Source organism: Lissotriton vulgaris, chromosome 12 (genome assembly GCF_964263255.1).
Source record: "Lissotriton vulgaris chromosome 12, aLisVul1.2, whole genome shotgun sequence".
NCBI classification, from domain to species: Eukaryota; Metazoa; Chordata; class Amphibia; order Caudata; family Salamandridae; genus Lissotriton; species Lissotriton vulgaris.
In genome coordinates this window covers 110237145-110258413 of record NC_141700.1, presented here as the reverse complement: position 1 = coordinate 110258413, position 21269 = coordinate 110237145, and the positions used below count along the sequence as shown (strand labels likewise).

General features: G+C 45.3%; 1 protein-coding gene across 1 annotated transcript in view; it reads right to left on the bottom strand.

Moving 5' to 3' along the window:
• Positions 1 to 21269, bottom strand: part of TMOD4 (tropomodulin 4) — a 125188-nt gene that overhangs the window by 95384 nt on the left and 8535 nt on the right. Inside the window, exon 2 of the mRNA XM_086947427.1 lies at positions 1131 to 1304. Within this exon, the coding sequence (XP_086803553.1) occupies positions 1131 to 1250 (120 nt within the window). The 5' untranslated portion in view covers positions 1251 to 1304. The remainder of the gene's footprint in view (positions 1 to 1130; positions 1305 to 21269) is intronic.

The window sequence follows — 21269 nt, the reverse complement described above, 5'->3', positions numbered from 1 at the left end:
CGCAAAGAGGGTAAGTGTACTGCACTGTCAACAGCAGTGCAACCTTCATTCGCAAAGAGGGTAAGGGTACTGCACTGTCAACAGCAGTGCAAGCTTCATGCACAATGTGGGAACGGATTCAGCACTGGCAACAGCAGTGCAAGGTTCATTCACAATGTGGGAACGGGTACAGAACTGGTGACAGCAGTGCAAGCTACATTCACAAAGAGGGGATGGGCACAGAACTGGCAACAGCAGTGCAAGCTTCATTCACAAAGAGGGTAAGGGTACTGCACTGGCAACAGCAGTGCAAGCTTTATTCGCAAAGCGGGTAAGGGTACTGCACTGTCAACAGCAGTGCAAGCTTCATTCGCAAAGAGGGTAAGTGTACTGCACTGTCAACAGCAGTGCAACCTTCATTCGCAAAGAGGGTAAGGGTACTGCACTGTCAACAGCAGTGCAAGCTTCATGCACAAAGGGGGAACTGGTACTGCACTGTTAACAGCAGTGCAAGCTTCATTCGCAAAGAGGGTAAGTGTACTGCCCTGTCAACAGCAGTGCAAGCTTCATTCGCAAAGAGGGTAAGTGTACTGCACTGTCAACAGCAGTGCAAGCTTCACTCGCAAAGAGGGTAAGGGTACTGCACTGTCAACAGCAGTGCAAGCTTCATGCACAAAGGGGTAACTGGTACTGCACTGGCAACAGCAGTGCAAGCTTCATTTGCAAAGAGGCAACTGTTTCTATACTGGCATCAGCAGTGCAAGCTTCACTCACAAAGAGGGAACGTGTACAGCACTGGCAAAAGCAGTGCGAGCATTTTGTTTTGACAGAGAACAAGTACTGCATTGGACAGCATCAGCAGTTATGCTAATTTCCTGCCCTAGTCCCTATCGCCTCCGGTCTCAATCTACCCTATTGGAGTCTATTGTAATCCAAGATGATGTACAGACAGTGGTTTATCTCTTAATTCTCACCTTTTTAAACTACATTAATATCCAATTTACAGGGTGAGTAGTGCTATATAAAATGTACATGCATACTAATGTAGAACATTGTCACAGAGCAAGGAAAGGCAGTGCAAGCTTCCAACGGATAGATTTGCACAAAGGCAGACTGTAGAAGGCTGCGAACGACCGGTCCCAGAAACATACCTCAGGGTCCATCTCTTGCAGCTCCATGTCTAGCTGGGCGAGATCTTCCGGGGACATGGCTTTGAGGATTTCATCTTCGTCAATGTCCCGATACTTCTCCAGCTCCTTCTGGTAAGACATATCTGCGGCGGTGTGGAGGCACCCTCTCTCTGGTGCACCAGCGAAGAGGTAGGCCTAGGACCATGAAAAGAGGTATATGAAAGACTGGACACAGACACTGCAACTGCTCTATTAAGAGGGAAAGAAATATGTAAGAGACAATGTACTATAAATGTTTAAGATGTCTCCTCACCCCTGAAATCCAATTTTAAGATGAATGTTTCATCACAGCCTACAGCGTTCCTACCAGAACTATGGACCCGTGGGAAGTGGTGGGTGCGCCGGCAGAGCACGCTGGCAAACAATCTTCACCTTGCCCAGAATTCTACATAACGCACTCTCAGGACACGGTAAGGATATACTGCCAATAATCAATTTAATTCAGCTCCACATAACGCGTTTTAGCTGCCCAAGTACATTATGTGGAACTGAATTAAATGAATCATTGGCCGTATATCTGTACCGTGTCCTGAGAGTGCGTCATTTGAAATTCTGGGCATGGCGAAATATATATATATATATATATATCTTCACTCGAACCTCCTGCACAGCAACGTGAAGGAATCACAAGCCACTCCAGCCGGGTAGATTAACAGGTATTCTCTATTGGGCAAATATATATATGCACAAACAACCTTTCCTATATATATATTTATTTATTTTTTAGTTTATATATGAAACTATTCCAAGAGGTATGTGAATATATTTTGAATCCCCACAAATGAATAGTTGGTCTTTACAACTTGTTTTTTTTTGTCACAGATAAAATGCTAATATGCATTTTGTGAATTTACCTAGCAATGGATCCTTGCATAACTCAGGCTTATGAGTTAGCCCTGGCTTCTTCACTACTAGAGAAGACACTTTTAATAAACAAGCTGCCTTTTTGTTGAAATGTTAATTCACATCGGGTATCCTACCACCCTACTTATAATAGTATTATTCTAACTTTGTCCTTCTGCCCCCAAAGTAATATTGAATATTTTTCATGTGGACCCTCATACACCCTATTGGTGCCATGCTTCATCATCAGGTTTAAACTGTACACACGGAAAAAGGTGTTCGTTATGAAATGTAGCTGTGTATAAACACCAACTCTGATAAATTGAGGCAGTTATACACAACATTAATTGCTCACCACTATAGCCTTAGAGGAGGCTGTAGCGACTCTACCAGCCATTAAAGTCCTGCTAAAGTCCTGCTACAGAGTTAAAGGCCCGAGGCAAAGGCCTTTAACCAGGGAGCAGGCCTTTAATGGCCAGTAGAGCCCGCTAAAGGGGCTCTATGGCTATTTTAACATCCCCCCTCAAGAGGGCAGAATGTTCTAATTAGTAAAACAAAGACCTCACGGAGCCCGAGGGGGTTTAAATCCCCTCGGGCTCCATGAGGCATTTGTTCACAGCAGCAGCTGTGAACAAGCATTGGAATGTTGATGCTTGGGCTTCTACCGGCCATTAAAAGCCCAGAGCACTCCATTTTCTTCAATGGAGCGCTCAACAGTCCAATGTTCTATTAAAGGTTACATCAGTGGTCCCTACAGTGCAGCTCACAAAGCATTGCTCGACTGGTCACATTTTTTTTGTTTTGTGTCTGTTTTACATAGGGCAAGCATTTCTATTCTTGTAAATAGAAGGCAGAAGCGGCTGTCGTGATTGGTTCTCCTCTCACAACTACTCTCCCAATATCCGTTGGTTCTGTGACTGTCTGGAAGAGATACCAGGGTCTCAGGTGTCAAAGCTGCATATTCTTTAATGGTGGGTTTTCATTTCTTAAAGGGAGTTGTACGCATTTCGCTGAAGTGAGAAGCAGGAGCCATCAAATGGCTGCTGTTCAGCAGAGCATCTTGAGAGAGGATGAAACAAAAACAGACAAACTGTCTGTCTCTGCTCCTCCTGTCTTTCAGCTGTCAGCACTAGATCTCCCACAAAGCCGGGTCTTGCCAGTGCTGCCTTCTCCTTTGTGATCAGACCTGGCAGTAGAATGCAGGGTGGAATATCTACCACAGAATGTCTGACCCCAGCGAAGTAACTTTACTCAATGCGCCATTACCAAACCAGGCAGAACCAAGCAAGGACTGCATGCTGTGCTAAAAGAGCATTAGAAAGTTTGTGACGTATGTATACGAGCCGCTCAATTGAATACCGCAAAGCCTGCTGTCTGGGGCATTACTGAAAACTGCACAAATGTGATAACTGAGACATTGTGCAATTGGCATTGTGCATAGGGTCAAAAAAATACTGATTGCGTTGTGAAAGATTGCACAGTGAACTGACAGCAAAGATATGGACAAATGTAAAGTAAAAGGATTTTTTTAAAGAATACAAAAATGTGCTACTTGAAATGGTACTGAAAATGGTAGAGTGTGCTAGCTAACTGGACAATTATGGAAACTACAAGGTGTCCGAATTGGGGCATAATGGAAAACGTTTAACTAAAACTGTGGAAAACTCCTGGTATAATGACTGGTTCCGCAGTTAACTTTTTATTTTGCACCCCTGATTTTCTACAAACTTGTACAGACTTTGAACAAAATATGAAGAATGCTGAACACGCACGTTACTGGATGGTCGAACAGAGCCTCAGATATAAAACAAGCATTGGAAATGCAATAGGTCTCCCATTTTTTGAGTTAGAGCTATTGGCATAGCTCAACAGCTCCCGGACAGAAATTGCCACTTTGCAGGTGCCGAACAGAGCATTGCTCCGGGAAACGGCCTCAAAGACTAAAACGATGTTTATAGCCTACAAAATAAAAGGCAGATCAGGATGAGTAGGGGGAACCGTGGACGTATTGGGATGGCCAGCACAAGCAAACAATGAGTGAAATCACCTGGGAGTGACCCAAGCATGCAAAGGAAGAAGAATCAGACCCAATGCACCAATAAAAACCCTGTATGTCTAAATGGCACAACAACGAACAAATGGCAATTCATGGGCATGCCAAAAGCCGACAGAGGAGATAACAACAGGTCTTGCAGACAGCGCATGCGCGCTGCCTAGGCTCGACCTAAAAAAAAAAGTGAGAATAACCAATCTCACCATATAACGACCATGAAAATTATGTGGTTCGACCCTAAAAAACCTTTTGGAGATCTTTGCCCTCTGAGAACAACAGAGATGTGCGTAACTCAAACCGTGCATGGACTTAGACAAATTGTGGAATGTCTTGCCCTTTTGTAAATTGTGACAAAATAAGTAAGCTTTTTCGGCCCTGAAGAAGCCATAACTGGGCGAAAAGCGTTGGCTGCATGGAATTGCTCTTTTACGGTTAAGAAGATCTTAAATAAAAGAAGCATAACAACAAAGGAACAGACCTCTTGATTAATCGTTTCTTGTTATCAATAAAGCAATGTGCTTTTACCTATGCTCCTTTGAAGTTGCCTCTCAACCTTTACTTGAATATATCAGTATAAATTTTGACCAGTATCTGAACCACTACGAAATGTATTGCATTGATATGCTGTAAAAGGATTGAAACATGAATCAGTATGTAATGAACACAGTATGCATAAACAATGCACCTACATTTACAGGAATCAACATTTTGGTGGGTCATTTACTGGCACATCATGCATTTAAATCATAATATTGTCCAGTGTTAGTGACCAAAATTAGATTGGATCTAAAGACAAATTTACCAATGGCATGGGTTTTTTGAAGAAATATTTGAAAAATATTTGGAAATTCTGAATTGCAAGAATTTTTGGGGAGGGAAATCTGTTTGGAATGAATGATTTTAAGATTACTCTGGAAGGCAGCTGGCTGTTTTCTACTATAAATACTTTGGGACATCAGTAACACAAAGGGTTGTTTTGCAGTTCATTTGGCCAGTAGTATTAGTAAAAAGAGTTGGGTATTTAAATGCAATTTAACAAGGAGGTCACAGTCAGTTTACCACCATGTATCTTTTAGGCCCTGATTAGAAGTGCACCCAAACAAATGATCCTTAATGTCAGTATTGAGGGTACCGAGAGGAAAAAAGTGGGCTATCTACATTCATATCCTCCCTCACATAATACAAATCAGAAAAAAAGGTGAATGAGGCATAAACAGGCCACCATAGGGAGATGGCCCAAGTCTGGGAGACCCTATGGATCCTGGCAATAACTTACATTAGTCAAAGTGGGACCTTAAACCAAACCACTTGACAATCAATTCATCAATTTGAAAGGTATGGCCTCACACACCCCCTCCGTGTCATGCTTCATCCTCGGCCTGCCTGCCACACTACCGCATTCTCTAGTGGCGGGTCAGCTTCATCAATGAGATACTTGGAAGCTATATGAATGAGGGTTGGGGTGGGATCCACACACAACGCAAAGATTAAAAATCCCAGGAACCCTCCCTATGAGATACCTTTATTTGATTATACGAGTGATTAAAAAATAAATTGATACCTGGGAATCATCGTCACTCCTGCAACTCTTAGGTGATTATAAGTGGCCAGAATAACACGAACCGTTAGACAAACAGCTGTTTTTAAGGGAATCATAAATATATTGCATAGATTTGGTATGTGCCTTTGTATTTCATAATAAGGAAAGATTTGAGGCATAAGGATTTTTATGCCACTGCTTATGTTCACTATCAATGTGCGGATAATTAGAACTGATTACCACTTATGACTGAGGGTAATGGCCTTCTTGGTTCAAGAAAGTCATACATATTAAATGTTGGTGTATTTTGATTTTTATCTTATTTACTATACTCTACCATGTAATTTAGGGTCAGATGCACAAAACACAGGTCGCAAAATATTAGTCTCAAATTGTAGTTGTATGACCAGTGTGAATTTTGAGAAACGACACTTGTACGAATAGTTTGGTTCACAAAATTCTGATCTGTAGTGAGTCCAATCAGACCACCCTGTATCAATATTCATGAAGTAGGTTGCAGATTTCAACTCACTATGATTGCTGGCCATCACAGGAATGATGACCTGCTGTGGAGGTGGTCCAAGGGGACCACTTCCCTTTTGGAACCGGCGCACCATCCCATGTTGAGAGCTGGTAAAATGTCAGTGTTTTGCGGATGGATTTCGGGAGCAAACATTAATAAATTCCAGAACGAATTGCTTTAGTACACTGCAAAAATGTTCGAAGCACTTGCAATCAAAGCACTGCTTTGCACATCTGGCTTTTAGTTTTTGATATTGTTCCAGGCACTACAAAACAAAAAACATTTGCAAACACTTGTAGGCTTAAAAGTGATTTTCTCTTGAGCATCTTTGAACAAAATTGGTTAGATTTGAAAACATTATTACTTGTATTAAAATGTTTAATTAGTGCCCAGACTTCTTTTGAGGATTGGCCAATTTACTGGGAAGGGGTCAAACATGAGACATCACACTGACTGCATCATCATATACTCTTGGAAAGTGTCATTTAAGGGACATCTCCAAGGCTCAAATAAATGATCTTTTAAGAAACAGGACACTGCTTACAACCCACAACAGGAAGGAAAAGTCATATAAAATAGATCACGTTGCTAGCTTAGACATAGGGACACAGTCATGCCTGGCCCGAGAGGCGAGAGAGAGCAGATACAGAGAGACCTAGGCAACTAATGAGGTTAATTTTAGTTACATCTTATTGCACGAGGCATGCCTAGACACAACGAAGGATGGACACAATGGAGACATCACACTACACGAGATGGCTACAGACAAGCGAAGGGTCATATTAGAGACATTACACAACAAGAGACATGCCAAGATCTAGGTCATGGCTCCTGCTGGAGACATCGCATTACCTGGCTGAGATAGACCTAAACAGAATTGAAATACCCACAAAGTGGGAGTTATTTGCCAACAGGAAAGCTTGTGTGGCTGAGCAGCAGCTACAGAGATTGCTGTGGAACCAACAGGTCTAAAGCTAGACTGCAGGCATGGCTGTCCCAAGGATGCAGTCTCCCAATAATGAAGAATTCGCTCGGTAACCTGTTTCCCATATTATGGGCGAAACCGGTCCTAGGTTGCTAGTGTTCCGGTTCAGGGAGGACCTGGCCGACGCCTGAGCTGCCGACTCAGGAGCTGGGGATCTGGGTTTGAGTCTCAGCGTTGCCGCAACATCCTGTGATTCTGGCCAAATCCCTTAATCTTCCCCGTGCCCATGGACAGCCCTGGATACCCTCATGGGTGATAAGCTGCTGTATAAACATGCAAACTTTTAACTTTAACTTGGCAGTTCGGGCTGGACTGTTCCCATTGGAGGGAGAAGTCTGATTTGCATATGGCTGGGTCAAAGGTGAGGTGGCATGGTGGGCGAAAAGCGACGTACTGGGATGCGGCCCGCGCGATTACCAGTGGCTGAGATTAAATCAAGCATTCCACCCATCACCTGGTTGTTGCACATGTTGGAACTAGCAGACTAGGACTGAGGTGCACTGGGAGAGCTGTGGGTAGGCCTCGCAACGAGCATGCTTGTCTTTGCTGCCCGTGAGTCCCGGTATAGTAGGTCAGGATGGAGGTGCTTCGGCAGAGCAGTGTACTGTACAAAAACACAAGATGGACGCTTCAAGCCAGGACTGAATCACAGGGGTGGAGCGGTGTATGGGCCCTGGGAGTGGAATAACAGGTCACGACTGGGGTGCGTGCGCTGGCGGGAGTGGGCGCAAATGTCAGAGCAGCAGGGCTGACTGGAGGTCAGAACTGAGGTACATCAGCGAGAAAATAGGTTTATAAAAACACTTGAGGCGCATCAGCAGAGCTGTGTCTAGGCCTCGGTACTGGAACTGCAGGTTAAGTTGCAAGTCTGGATTGGGATGCGCAGGTACAGGTGTAGGTGTTTCGGCCCCGTACTACCAGCACCACAGATAGTGGCAGGTTGGGATAGAGGCCCCTCGGTGGAGCTTTGTCATTTTCATACATGCCAACGTTTTAGAAGAGTAAAGTGGGAGATTTTGAAAAAATAATCGAGAGAATGTTTGTATTGTATGTAGTGCCGAGGCTGTAGACAGCTGAAATACAGCCGGGTTTGGCTTTAAAGGTTGAAAGTCTCCCGCCGGAATCGGGGTCCTTGACATGTATGAACGTTAAATGCCCGCAGTGAGCCTGGCACGGGTGGTGCCCCCGCTAGCCTCGGAGCAGGGCGTCGCCCTTATCTCCTTCCACACATGCCTGGGGCGGGCCTTAGGCTCTGGGCTAAAGGGGCAGCCACAGGTCACATCGCCTGAAAAATGGGCATTTATAGATCTGCAGGCAACGTCTCCTTGGTTCCATGAGTAGCGACGCGATTATAGCGCTATGTAGATGTACATTCATTTCATTTCTTATGCGTGTATTTCTTCATACATGTATTTACTTGCGTGCATTCATATATGGACATATTTAGGTACTGCTAAATTCGTAACGCACCTTATATTTCCCAAGCCGCTTCATGCAACTAACCAGGCACACTATATACATTAACATAAGTTTATAATGAAATTTAAAAAACGCACACCTCCATTATAGAACACTCGTCCATTCTTGTTTATATCCACCGAAACCATGCATTTTAGAGCGAGGAGATAGAGGAGTGGGTTAAAGCAGCAGCTTTAGAACTGTTTGCATTAACGTTAACCCCGTCACGACTTGACCTTTCATCCATCCGAGATAGATAAAGTGAAGACCGTCGCCCCGGGCTATAACACTACTTTGGGGCAAATTTATAAAGAAATAGCACAAGAGAGCAGCGCAGAGTCCTAGTTACTTATATGGACTGCTGCTTCTCTTCCCCTGCACCAGGGCTCTTTAGGGATGCCTAGCGCCACGCAAGCATCTTTGCGCCACAGTGCCACTGGAATCAAGCTATCCTGGCTAAGGAGGGCTGAAAGCACGAAACCGGTCCTAGGATGCTTGTTTACAGTTCAGGGAGGACCTGGCCTGGCAGTTCGGGCTGGACTGTTCCCATTGGGCGCAGGGTCAAGACTGATTTGCATATGGCTGGGTCCAAACTGGAAAGGCATGGTGAGCAAAAAAACAATGGATTTAGGCCCAGGTCTCTGTACAAGGCTAATGTATGACATTGTTCTGCATTCTGTCCATTAATAGTTCTCTGTGCATAGTGGTATGGTCCAGCATGAGTTTTGTACTGTGGGGATCCCCTTTCTGCTAAAATCCTGTGTCTATGTCATACAGGGCAGCAAACATGCAATATTCGAAATCTGAGACATGCAATATTTAAACTATAAGGAGAAATTAAAACATTTCACCCATTTCGCTTGCCTGAAGTTGGCATCGTTTTCTGATGCCATGCTGGATCTGGAAATCTTTTCTGTTCTGGCTTTGCCTCCAAATCCATTGGTGGCAGCCTAGGCACGATCAAGTAACCCCCATGGAATCCCTCTGACAGTATTTGTGCTACAAAAAGGGCAACTTTTCACCCCCAAATAGTTTTGCGTTGGTAGTAAATATCATATCAAGGCTTGTGATGCTTTGCGTCATTTTGCCTGACTTTGCGGTGGCGCAAAGATTGTGTGTCGAAGCTGCAAAACTGTGCGCAATTTGTGGTGTGTTCTAGCAAGAGGGTCATTGAAGAACTTTTTCCTGTAGTTCATTTTTACGTAAAATGTCTGGGGTGGGAACACACTTTAAAAAAAAAAAAATTGGACGGAAAACCATAACGGTGGTTATAAAATGACTCGCAGTGAGTTCAATAACCGGGTTCTGGCGGCACAATCCACAACAGCATTTGCGCCTTTCATGTTAAGAGTAAAGTCCATATCCATGGAACCGAGCCACACAATGGGATTTCACATTTGAAAATGGATTTGATCACACAGAAACTTCGCCCGGGGTGAGGAAATTTTCTGGGGAGCAAACCTCATACTGGTCCATTTTAGGGGGTTCTAGGGCGCAGACCTCAGCTAAAGGTAGGCCACGCCCACAAATTAGCCTGTAAATAACTTTGTGCAGGTAGTTGGATATACTGAAAACGTCTGAATATTTGATCTCTACAAAGATAAGTATAGGAACGAGTGTTACGTTGTGAATGGAAAGGGGCACCCCCAATATTGGTGGGGGTAAGTGTGAAATAGATTGCTTCAGCGTCAGATTTCCGTATTTGAAAAATGTGCTTCAAATGTGTCACAGACTTCCAAAAAGTTGGAAATTGACGCGAAACATGCCCAAAGGCCACTTGAGTTCATTTTCGACCCCAGAAGGTTGGGGACTTTAAGGCGAGCCGCTCCAGCTGTCCGGCAGGAGCCGCCATGCGCGCCCGGCTGGCCCCCCCGAGCTATTCCAGGGACTGATCTGCAGAGTCAGCGCTTTCAGGAGCCGCCGAGAGGGACATTAATACCGCTGCGATGGACCGCGAGCGTCAACCCCATCCCAGGCCTGCCTGGGGCCTCTCTCCTGGGCGGCCACCCCAAACCCCTCGCCGTGAGCCCACCTGGGCAGGTCAGGACGCTTCCCCGGCGGGCGTTATTAATACCTAAAGCACTTGTAGCCACCTTCTGTGCTAAAAAGTGGGCGTGTCTAGCATAAATTTGAACCACAAATGTGTGGGTTGCCCTCTCGTCTCTGTAGTGGGTGTTAAAGCCCAGCGCTCTTTTGGGGTCACACCTCTCCTCGTTTACCTTCCTCGATAAATCTTTGTTTCTTTAATTATGTCATTGTTGTGTGTTCACGACATGTTACATTTGAGTTTATCCTGTGGTTTTGCTATAGTCAACCACGGTTTGACCATTGGTGCAGGTGCATAGTGAAATATAAAAAAAAATTGGAAATGTGACTGGGGTGGTGGCGTTCTTCTAGGACCCAGGACCCATGATCGAGCCCTCTGGGGGTTTTCGCAAACACAAGATGATGATGGACGGAGGACTGGAACTTTTCAACCACGCACAGATCTGGGTTTAATCCATCATTCTTTAGCTCACTTCGCCATGCTAGTTTGGACCCAGCCTTATGCAAATCAGTCTTGACTCAGTACAGCCAGTACTGCCAGGGGAGGTCCTCCCTGGACCGGAAACAAGCAGCATGGCACCAGTTTTGGGGTATTACCCTCTCATCAGCCAGGCTAGACTCCAGTGACACAGTGAGCAAATGACCCACGTCTGGGCATTCCCTTGGCCACTTAGGGCGAACACAGCAATCACACCAAGATGATGGACGGAGTGTAGAATCTTTTCAACCACTCACCCCTACTTTGAAGGTTCTCAGCATGATGGACATACTGGTACCAAAGTTTGATGCACCAAAGATACGAGGAGGCAGCTTCGTCTCCAACACTGTTGAGCTGTTTCAGGTGTCCACGCTGGTATGTGCCGTCTCACAGATTGGTCCATGGTTTCGCGTGACCCACGACAAAACCAGAGGCCTTCCAACCTAGCCTCACTCCAGCCCCTTACTGCTGAGATACGGCCGATTCGGACTTGTTCTTCAACGCTTCTTCACCAGGAGTTTAGGATAGAGGCCTAGCCAGCAAAACCCTTGCCTCCTCAGATGCCAGTGAGGCTGTGGCCCTAAGTTAAAGGAGAGAGGTCCTGGACCACCCACCAATCACCCTTTGAGAAGATTTCTTGAACACTAGATGGAAGTTGGATGGGAGTGGGCTCCTCCAAGAAGAATCCATGGAAGAGGTACTCTGGGGAGAGGGGTCCTCGGTCTTCACTCCTTTAGCGGCATGTGGGACGATAGGTCGTTTCCAGCCTAGAGAGTGGACAGTGTGGACCATCTGTCATGTGCTCCTTCCAAGGTTCTAGGTGGAACAAGTGAACCTCATGCTTTATCATGTGCGCCTGGCACAGTTACCCCAGGGCAGAGGTGGCAATGCCTGGAAAACCCTTACTCTAACTTCTTCAGGGACTCGTGGGCAGATGGGCCCTGGGTGGAGGCAGGATTTGTCCCCCACCCGCCTTTCGGTTCTTCTGTCAAAGGTACCATGACTGAGAAGTGAAGCTCTGAACCACCAACCAATCCCTTTTTTCTGAGTGGCAGGCAACACTGGCCCGGGACAGGAAGGGGCGGGTTGTTGTGGAAGCGCTCCTCCTGAAGCTCTAGGGACAGTTACTCAAGGCAGGTGGGGGTGAGTGGTCTAGAATTTGCTCTAAGGTTCCTGGGGCAGAGACCTGGTCTTCGGTGAAGATGGGTCAACAAACTCCATCACCACTCTTTCAGGGTACGCGGTACTGAAGCATCATGGTTGATAATGAGCACTTGACCCTTGCACTGGGAGGCGGAAGTAAGAGCCATGTCTTGCTAGATACTGGAACAGTAGGTAGGATGCAGTTTATATAGGCTAGTCCCTGGTACTGAAAGCGAGTCGCTGGTACTGGGAGGCAGGAGCTTGTACTGTGAGTCAGTTCCTAGTATTTTGAGGTAAGATCTGGAAATGGATTCCATTGACGGGAGCGGTGCGCTCGGGCTTGGTATTGGATCACAGCTCTGGGACTATCGGCTAAACCCTGGTAATGGAACTCATCCCCTGGTACTGTCATCTAATCCCTGGTATTAGTGATGGAGCAAGGATTTGCCCGTAAAACGCCTTGCTCGTATGCAAAACCCTTGTCTAAACTGCATAATAATATTAACCTCGTTATTCGTCATTTACAAAGCGTTTTCCCAACACGCGGGTGTCCCCAGGATGCTTGCTTGTTTGTCTCTTCGTACTAAAACGAAGCTTGCACTGAAAATGGCTGCTTTGCCGAAATTCAGTCTGCGCATGCGTCGGTCATACCCATGTGATGTGACGCACTCGCATTCTGGAGGGATTCTGTGCTCATGCGCATTGATGCTAAATATGGCTGCTTGTCTCTCACCACGCTCTCTGCTTACTGCAGCAGCTTTAGCCTATCTATCTTTTCGCACTAATCCTTAATGCTATAGTCATTATAAAGTAAGGGTTGGTTAAGTTTTAGCTTGGTATACAGTGCGATCATCTTTATGTATGATTTTAATTTGTTTTCGCTTACTTTTCATGTACCGCGTCTTTGTGGGCTGGGGCAATCTTGAGCGGAGCCATACTTGAAGCTCTGCTGGGCACCGTCACATGACCGGAGAAAGTTCCAACCGCGCAGAAGCTAAATCTAGCCAGCTGGCTCCTGAAGCACAATGCGCCTGGGAACATCGCTGGGAATACGGAGTCTTACCTTGGAAAAAGCAATACTGTTGCTACATATTGTGAACTATCCTGTACTGCTGTATTCTATGCATGGGAACGTGAACCCGGGGGGCGGGTGTGAAAAATTGAATATTAAACATGAGAAAACTGAATTCTAGGAGCTGGTAATGACCGCACCACCTCTCCTGACCAATCACAATGTGGGAAACTGTCACTTGCAACATTAGTGGGTGGTCTAAGGGTCCCCAAAATAGTATAATTACCCTAGTTTAGCTTAGGAAAATTGTCCGACTTGTCCGAGTAGCAGACCTGTCACTGACCCTACGATCTCAATAGGTGCTCATTCTGAAAGTGCTGCGGAGCACTTTGTCCATACTTTCCACAATCCCCTAAGGGGTGGAAAATCCTAAGTGCTGGCGAAGCACTTTGCTGGGGAATTCGAAAATCCAATCGGGGTTTCTGGCGGATTACCTGCAGGAGGGGGTAACGCAGGCGTTGCTGTCCGAAGCTGTGGGTGTTGGTCGTACCCTGGGAGGCCCAGTCCTTGACCTGAAACCTGAGGGGTATCCTGTCCTTACTGTCCGTGAGCTGTACCTGCTCGCATTCTGGCATTCCTTTTCTGAGGGTCCCTGTCCCCGTCTTCCCAACTGACCCGTGGCCAGGGTTGGTCTTCAATCTGATCTAGGTAAATATAGATTGTGGGTTTACGTCTCTCTCTCTCTCTCTCTCTTTTATCTGATCTGGTAAAAGCATTCTTACCTGTGTTATTGCTCTATTGCCATTGCAATTATATGTGTCTGAATTTTAGTTGGTTCCTTCTCTCCCCCCGTCCTTTAGAAACTCATTGATTTTATAAAACTATAGCATGTTCCCGTTTTCCCCCTTTCCTTTAGTGGTTTGCAGTGAACTTAGCAGAATAGCTTAAATACTTAGGTTAAGTACATGTTCTAGGTCTCATCCCCAATCCTACGTTCTAGTATAAAATTGCAGTGACTAGTTTTTGTTCTAAACTTTTACCTTTAGTTTCCCATATATCCTAATGGTCTTATTTTTGGTGCAAAGTTACCTATTAGTGTTGATTTTAATGTTTGATATATTACTCTGTGTATCGCTTATTATCTTGGCATCTTCTCTTTGAATTTTTATATAAAGTTTCTTTGACTTCATCAGGTGTCTGTGGTCATTATACAAATTGTGGAAAGTATATTACTGATTTTAAGTGTATTGGATGTTAGGCCTGTCTACTATTTTCCCTAATAGCTCCAGGTCCGTCGGAAGAATTGTGCCTGTGGTAAATCGGGTGCATGGTAAGCAGAGGTAAATCCAAACTTTATTACTCTTAGCAGCGCGCAGGAGGAGAAATCCTCACCCGGATCACCCAAACAAATTAGTGTGATGATAAAAAGTATTTCCACGCCAAGGGCCCAGTGCGTGTAAAAGAATTGGTAACTCGGGTGACCGGGGGGAAACTGCGCACTCTAGCAGTAATTTCTGGCAGCCAGAGGATGGTTTGGACTAGTTAGATTAGGTAGACAGGATAGTCATAAACAAACCTTGAATATAAAAACGTGCTGCTGATTTCTACTGTATTTTTCCAAAAATTATGAAATGTGTGTTTTTTTATATATATAAATGTACATGATTTTGCATTGCTGCTATAAATATGGCATGTTGAAATTAACCCAGAATTGTTTGTAAATGTTCAGTGTAGTCCGAATCCCCGGGGAAGTATTTTAGCTAACGGTGAGTAGAATCCGGTTAGCTGTTGAAGTCACTAAGTTTGAAGTATTAGTGCAGGGTTAAGGATAACTGGAAGCACTAATTAGGACCTTTGTTTCTGGAGTGAATGATAGCTACGAGTCCCTTATAAAACTTTCATTGCGATATCACCTAGTAAGGGTCGCATACGGAAGGAGTAGTAGGGTCTCCGAGGCTTGTCTGGTAAGTAAAATAGTTCGCTGGTGAAATCCTGGCTCAGTACATATCCCCGACTAAGGTGGATGAGTCAGAAGAATAACGGGTTCTAGGTTACTAGTGTGAAGGGACAGGCAAAGAAGTCTATCCAGAGTGAATGAAAAGTAGACAGAAGTGGTTTACTAGTAGCGAAAGAAAAGTCTTTTCTCTCTTTAGAACACTCAGACATAGTGGCAAACGTTGTGTGTTGTTGACTAAAACTTGCACTCGCACTTTAGAGAGAGTAAAAAGTTTCCGTTACCTTGTGAAGGAGGGAGTCAGTCGGAGAGCTGCTCTGACGTCACTCCGTGCCGCGCTGGTATTGGTCAAGATAGTGGAGCTGAATTTGTAAAGGAGGGGTGAGTGCCGAAGCGTGAGACTCTGTCTTGCGAAAAGGCCGCGCACCCATTGGTTAACAGTGTTTGTATTCTCTGACCCGATTGGGTGGTGCGAAATAAAAGTCGCGCTAGCATTGGGAGCACAAAGGTAAACAAAATTAATCCAACCGAGATAGAAGCGAGTCTGGAGAGTTGTATGTGGTATCCAGACTTCATACCAAACCCAAAGTACCTAGGATTTCATAAGGAGCAGATTTTACGAGGTAGACCGCACATGATGTATGGAATAAAGAGAAAACTGTCCTTCTCTGATAAAGTAAAGAATTTTTTCAAAACTGACAAGCCCATTAGAACGAGGGAAGGCGTACTCATTCCCCCGCCAAATACCCCTGCCTCTTTCATGTTGTTTGATAAAGGGTATCACACTTGTGTCTGGCTAGAAAATTGGGCAAAGTATACTGTAGATGACGGAGTCCTAGCATTCCCTGTTGAAGGTACATTTAATGGTCGGATCCTGTTTAACTTAAGGACCCGCATGAACGAATTACACCCTAGACCTAGGTTGACCCAGTACGAAGCTTTGGAGGAATGGGAGATTGAGGCTGCAGAGCGAGATAAACCCCGAATGGATAAAGGAGTGAGTAAGTGGTATCCCAGACTTCCAACGCCAACCAAAGAGCAGAAAATGAAACAGTGGAGGCAGTCTATGTTAACTGAAGGGCTATTCCCCATGATGGGGGTATTAGAGGAGAGAAGAGGAAAAAGTAAAGAAAAGACCCATCACCTAGCACCTATGGGGGACACAGAAGATGAACACCTGGAAGACTTGTTAATGAAGGATCCACCTCCCTATGTAGCAGAATCAGATTCGGTGCATTCTCAAAATTCTGTTACCAATTACCCCCGAAGTAGGAGGGAAAGTGATTCAGACGGGACAGCTACAAGCAGTAAATATAGTGGAAGGGATGGGTTTTGCAGACCTAAGTCCACAGTCCCGAATTATCAGCCATTCGGGGAAAGTCCCCCTCGATTGGTTGCCCCGACTGCCCCGAGTATTTATCCATCCTTAGTACCCCAGGTATTGCATGGCAATTCTGCTGAAAGGGGGTTGCAGGAAAAAGAGAGAGAAGCCCTGACTAAACAGCGAGAGGAATTAGTCAGAACCATTGCACAGATGCATCCCCATCCTGATTCCTTGACCATTCCAGTAACTATTGGTCCTGCTATCCCAATGTATAAAAATGATTTGACTAGTCCCCTTCCTCCTGTTATCACCCCAATACTGCCTACTCCTAGCTTCCAGACCCCGAGGAAGGAAGTATTCATGGAGGAGGATCAAGAAAGTGAATGTGAATCTGGAAGTTTGATGGATCTGCCCATAAGGGAGTCAAGGGCCAGTGTAGTAGGGACAAGAAGTCAGCCCAGACAAAAGGAAGTGGTGATTGAAAGTGCAACTGGAATTAGGAACGCCTCTTTAGTTTCCCCTGAAGAATTAGACAGATGGACAAAGGAGGTAGAGAAGGAGACCACTCCCCAACCTAAAGCATTGGAAATATATAAATTAAGAATAGAAATAGAAGAAATGATGGCTGGGAATGTGGGAGTTGAGCGCCTGAGCTCGTATAATGAAGAAGAGTTACTATTCATCAGTAAAAATCTTACCCGGAGTGCTAGAGTGCTCCACGAAAAATTAATGGATGCCGCCACAGAAATGGGAGTTGATGTTAGTCGCTCCAAAATTCTTCAGAAGCCTTACAGAGTAGATTTCTCAGACAAGGATTTAGAAAGCCTGAATGTGATGGGAAAACAGATCCAAGTAAGAGAATTGTTGAAAATCTTGCAGAAATGGGGCGAAGTGGGGAAATGGAGAACCAGGTGGGCAAAGAAAAAGGAAGGCAGCAGGGCTGGGTCCGTAACTTCAGAATTCATATTGAAGGAAGTAACCCCAACAGAAAAATTGTGCCCCATGAGAGAGGTCCCGGGAGGAAAATATGTTCATGTCCCTTGGTCCAGACAAGACATTGTGTCATTTACAAACGACTTCCCGAAATTACGTGAGAAACCAGTTGACTGGTACAGACAGGTAGAACGTTTCATAAAAGTTCAGAAGTGTCTGCTGAAAGACCTGGATGGGTTTTTCGACATTGTGGTCCCTGTAGATCTGTGGACCGAATGTAAGATAGAAATTGATTGGCCTAATGATGAATATCCCAGAGATGAGAAAACGGGGGCCCCTTCCCCGGATGTAATGAGGAAATATGACCAGGTCATCCAGTACCTTAAGAAAAAGGTGCCAGCAAAGGAGACAGATTGGACCCGTATAGATAGAACCACCCAAGAACGTGATGAAACGGTGCATTCATTTTACGAAAGGTTACTGCAGGTATTCAAAACTTACAGTGGGATTGATAACGTAGACATGAAAGACATGACCCATTTCAGTTACAGATTTGTGCTAGGATTGAGGCCTGAAATATCACAATGGATTCGAGATAACAAAATCAGTTGGCAGGGAAAACCCATAGATGATGTCCTGAAATATGCAAAATACTGCGAAGATGAGATCGAAAATAAAAAGAAAGCCCTCAAGGAGAAAGTGATGTGGGCACAGGTGAAATTAGCTGAACAGCAAGAAAAACAGTTAAGTAAAATGACTTCTGATAATAATGTTCCGAATACCAATTCTGGGGGGGGGAGGAAAGCCCAGACCTAAAATGAGTCGTGAAGAGGCCATGAAAAAGTTTCCGTGCCATGGGTGCGGCCAGATGGGGCATTGGAGAGACGAGTGTCCACACCTACAGGCCGGTAATGCCCCTGTAAATGGTTTAAATCCACAGGTGCCGAAAGAGGGGACAAGAAAAACCCAGCAACAGGTAAAATTACCTCCAGTACCTCGCGCTCCTAGACAGAATTTTAAGAGTCAGGGTCAGCAGAATGAGAGGGCGGAAGTATGGGAGGTTGAGAGTGAAAGAAATGCAGTCATTCCACAGTACTTGCTAAATGATACCTTCCTTTGTGAAGATCAAGATTGACGGGGCCTGAGAGGGGAGGATGAGGAGTGCGTGCTTGGCGCCTCCTTACCGGTAGACCAGACTGGACCATACATTGAAGGAAAGGTTGAAGGCAAAGACGTCACCTTTCTGTTGGACACTGGTGCTACCAGATCTACTGTAAGAACAGTGGATGTTCCTAACCTACCCCTCTCGGGAGAAGCAATCCAAGTAGTGGGCGTCTCAAATCAGATAATAAGTACCCCTGTAACTGAACCAATGGAGATTTCCATAGGAAATTTCAAGGAGATGCACAGATTTGTGGTCTGTGATTCCAGTCCTGTAAATCTACTGGGACGTGATTTGTTGTGCAAGATGCGTTGTACCATTTTCTGCACACCAAATGGCGTCGAAATTCAGACCCCCGATGAAGATGGCCTGTATAAACTGATGTTAGTCAGACAAGATGCTGATATCAAGCCTTTGACAATTGAGGATTTACCTGAGGAACTCCAGCTAAGAGTAGTACCAGAAGTGTGGGATTTCACGGGAAAAGATGTAGGCCTGATGGCAAATGTGGACCCAGTTAAAATAGCAATAAAAACAAATGCTGTATACCCCAAAACCAGACAGTACAAAATGAGTGCAGAAGTGAAGGCAGGAGTAGCGACTGAAATCACGAGGCTGCTAGAAGCAGAAATAATAGAAGAAGTGTTGAGCAGCCCTTGTAATTCGCCTATCATTGGGATCAAAAAGCCTAGTGGGAAGTACCGAGTGGTGCAAGATTTGCGCAAGGTAAACCAAATTGTTGTGCCTTGCTGTCCTATTGTACCCAACCCTGCAGTGATACTCTACCAGATTCCCTGGAACGCAGAATGGTTCACTGTCATCGATCTGTGCCACGCATTCTTTTCCATCCCATTGCATCCAGAAAGCAAATTCCTTTTCAGTTTTGAATTTGACAGTCATATCTATGTCTGGAATCGTGTCCCCCAGGGGTACACCGAAAGTCCATCGATTTTCAACCAGATACTGAAAAAGTGCCTTGAATCCCTAGTGCTGCCGAGAGAGTCTGTTTTGGTGCAGTACATAGATGACCTGTTAGTGGCATCTAAAACCCAGTCTGACTGTGTCACTGACACAATTGCCTTGCTGAATCACCTAGGAAAAGGAGGACATAAAGTATCGCCTGACAAATTACAATTCTGTAAAAACTCAGTAAAATATCTGGGGCACCAGATAGAAAAAGGAATCAGGAAGGTCACTACCGAAAGGATCAAAATAATTAAAGCAATGGAACTGCCCACAACCCAGAAAGAGGTGAGAATGTTCTTGGGAGTTGTGGGTTACTGCAGGCAATGGATTGTAGGATTTGCGGCTCTAGCCCGACCCCTGATAAATATGACAAAGAAAGGAGTGGAAGACCCCGTCCACTGGGACAGTGAGAGCATGAATGCTTGGGTAACTCTGAGAAACTGTCTATGTACCGCACCTGCATTGGGTATGCCTGAGTACACTAAACCCTTTGAACTGTTCTGTGACACCAAAGAAAATTGTGCTCTTTCAGTCCTGACCCAGGAGCACGGATCAGTCAGACGACCAGTAGCCTACTTTTCGGCCACCCTAGATCCAGTGGCCGCTGGATTGCCTGGATGCTTGAAAGCCGTTGCTGCTACTTGCGTCAGTCTGGAACAGAGTGAGAGCATTGTCATGGGACATCCCGTCACTGTCTATGTTCCTCATTCTGTTGTCATCCTACTGACTAGAACTAAGACCCAGTACCTCACACCTAGTCGGCTGACTAAGTATGAGAGAATTTTGATTGGTGCTGAAAATGTAACTATTTCCCGGTGCAATGTCCTAAATCCTGCGACACTGTTACCTGTTCCTCTGGATGCAGAATCTGATGAGGACGGGGAACATAATTGCATCGATCTGACTGAATATAGCACCAAGCCCCGTCCAGACATTCGTGAAATAGCACTACGTGACGGGGATAAAACAATGTTTGTGGATGGCTCGTGTTTGAGACATGAGAGTGGGAGTCTGAGTGCTGCCTATGCTGTGGTTACACTGACAGGAGTCGTCGAGGCATCTTACATGCGCGAGGTGAAATCTGCACAAGTGGCAGAGCTCATCGCGTTAACTCGAGCATGTAAGAGGGGAAAAAACAAAAGAATTACTGTTTACACAGACAGTCAGTACTGTTTCGGGGTTGTTCATGACTTCGGCCAATTGTGGTTACAAAGAGAATTCATGACTTCCTCTGGCACACCTATCCGAAATGGAAAAGTAGTGCATGACTTACTGGAAGCTATCCAATTACCCAAAGAATTGGCTGTGGTCAAGTGTGCGGCTCACAGATCTGGAAATGATGATGTGACTGCCGGTAATAGGTACGCTGACCAAATTGCACAGTTTTGTGCCCGACACCAGATGTCCCTACAAATTGCCCGGTGGGATGGAACCAGCTGCCAACTTATGTTGTTTGATAATGTGTCAACGTGGGAAGAATTAAAGGAGATACAACAAGCAACAGACAGGCAAGAAAAAGGCAGGTGGGCCGCAAAGGAATGCGAATTGCGAGAAGATGGTGTGGTGGTAAATCCGGCTGGGGTGCCTGTACTGCCTGATAGCTTGATCGACCCCATGGTCAGAATGATACATGAGCCAACACATATGGGAAGAGACGCGATGTGTCGGGTGTTTGAACAA